At 50.7% G+C, this 2,138-nt stretch overlaps 1 protein-coding gene across 1 annotated transcript; it reads left to right on the plus strand.

Annotated features, from left to right (window-relative positions):
• Positions 1–402: 402 nt before the first annotated feature.
• Positions 403–892, plus strand: LOC123107571 (uncharacterized). The gene has a single exon (XM_044529543.1). It carries the CDS (start codon positions 457–459, stop codon positions 868–870), a length of 414 nt encoding a protein of 137 aa, XP_044385478.1. The 5' UTR covers positions 403–456; the 3' UTR covers positions 871–892.
• Positions 893–2,138: the final 1,246 nt, after the last annotated feature.

Below are 2,138 nucleotides of genomic sequence, written 5' to 3' on the forward strand. Positions count from 1 at the left end.
ACTAACCAGAAACAAGTTAATCCTAGATTATGACAAAATGTACTGATAATCACGGATTTTGTAGAGCCGTGTGGGACCTCCAGCCGAGCGTGCCGATAGTGGTCTGATCTGACGACGTGCTAGATAGCCGATTGGACGCGCTACACGCTGTATTCACCCAAAACTCACGACATGTCACACGTGACGCGTCCACACGAAAAAGCGCACATTTACACTAGATTACGCAGATGTCAAATCTTGGTCAGGCCAAATCAATTCCAGGCTATAGGAACATTTATGCATAGCCAGTTAGCCACCCATGGAAATAATTAAACGTATCAAAAAAACAAGGGAGAATAGAGAATAAAACCCAAGTCTTCCTCTCAAGAGCAAGAGGAAAGGACAAGGAATATTAACTAGCAACCAAAGAAAGAGTAGACGAGAGAGAGGAGGCGAAATTAGCCAACGCGCGCGTCCATGGCAACCCAGCCACACCAATCGTCCAAGAAATTCCTACAGTGCGAGGCCCCCCCGGCGAAACGGAAGATGGGGCCGGAGCAGAAGACGAAGAAGGCCGGGGCGCCAGCACTGGCGGGGAAGGAGGCTTTCACGGCGCTCGAGCTCGACGTGGCCGAGCAGCTCATCCGCCTCAGCGAGAGCAGCGCGTCCTCGGGCGGGTCCTTCTCCTACCTCCGTTCCGTGGACACCCCGACGGCGCCGCCGGCTAAGGGCGCCATAATTCCTGGCGGTTGCGTGGACTGGGAGGAAGATGAGGACGACGAGGTGGCCGGAAGGCAACGGAGGGTGAAGCGCTACCGCCTGATAAGCGAGATCTACGCCGCGACGGAGCCAATTGGAGAGCGCAGCGGCAGCAGCCGGACGAAGGAATAGATGAGGAGAAATGAGAGGGGAGAGGGACCAACCATCTTGTAATTCAAGTGATTGCTAGGGGGTAGCCTGTAGTTCGAGCTAGCAGTCCTCTCCTTCCTCTCGCCGGGAGGAATCGCTATCACTATCGATCTTGCTGTAAAAGTTTCATCCTTGCAATAAGATTTGTTGGCTGGAGCTGAATCCATCCACGTCGGCTTCCGAATTCTTAACTGAATTTATTTTGTTCCACAGTTGCTAGCTGGCTTGGCTGGATCTCGGCCGATCGACCGATGGACGGCCTTTGCAGATGGATGATCTCCGCGGCGGAGAGGATCCGATCAGGCTTCCTCCTTCGATTTCGTGGTAGCTTGCGACTCGGCGCCTGCGGTCGATCAATCCCTGCCTGCATGCAATTTTTGAAATTAACTATTCCTTGTCCCATGAGGAGCTGCGGTTCACTGAAAGATCGATCGATTGATTCGTGAAATTTGGTGCTTTGTTTATCGGATTTGGGCGGCGACGAGGTGCACTGCTGTCTGCGCTGGTTTGGGAGTCCTATTTCTAGCAGAAATGTTTACTCTGCGTGTGGTAGAACTGTTGATCAGTAGATTTGGCTCTGCAGGGTGCAGGCCGGAGCAGCCGGCGGTTGCAATGTCTTGTTCTCCGGTGGTCGCGCAACTCATAGTTCGACTGTTCGGTATAACACCTGCCTCTTATCTTCATACTGGTTTGGTCGATTTAGGCGAGTCCAATTTCCTTCCGCAGCATTGGAGTGAGGATTGACGATCGAGCTGCTGGATCAGAAACTGGCCGGGGGCGAATGGAATGTTCTAGAAGCGCTTCCATGCCACCCGGTAAGTGGCGGCCAAGCCGGTCATGCGAGAGTTCCATTTCTTGCATCCTCCTCTACGTGGTTTCCTTCCTATATTATACATACGACGATCGAGCTTATCATCTGAGATGACTGATGAGGCTGCAGATAAATTTACTCTGAGCTTTCTGAATTCTGATGCAGGTTGGTGTACTTATCAGATCTATGGAAATGTAATCCTCTTTTTAGCAGTGTCTATTTTCACTTTTGATACTGTGAGACATGACCTCAAAGTTCGTTCTTCAACTGCAAGATTCATCGAGCTAGCACCGATGATGCATGCATGTTTGCAGCGCAATATTGTAATAAAGATACACAGAGGTCCATCGGCTGTGTGAAACTGGTTATATATGCTTACTGGATCTCTAATGTGTTCACAACGTAGGAACAAATTTCTAACATGCTTTGGAACGCTGAT

Source organism: Triticum aestivum, chromosome 5A (genome assembly GCF_018294505.1).
Source record: "Triticum aestivum cultivar Chinese Spring chromosome 5A, IWGSC CS RefSeq v2.1, whole genome shotgun sequence".
NCBI lineage: Eukaryota > Viridiplantae > Streptophyta > Magnoliopsida > Poales > Poaceae > Triticum > Triticum aestivum.

Bases quoted from the DNA above. Each gene is read 5' to 3' on its own strand.
- LOC123107571 (XM_044529543.1), top strand. From the start codon at position 457: ATGGCAACCCAGCCACACCAATCGTCCAAGAAATTCCTACAGTGCGAG.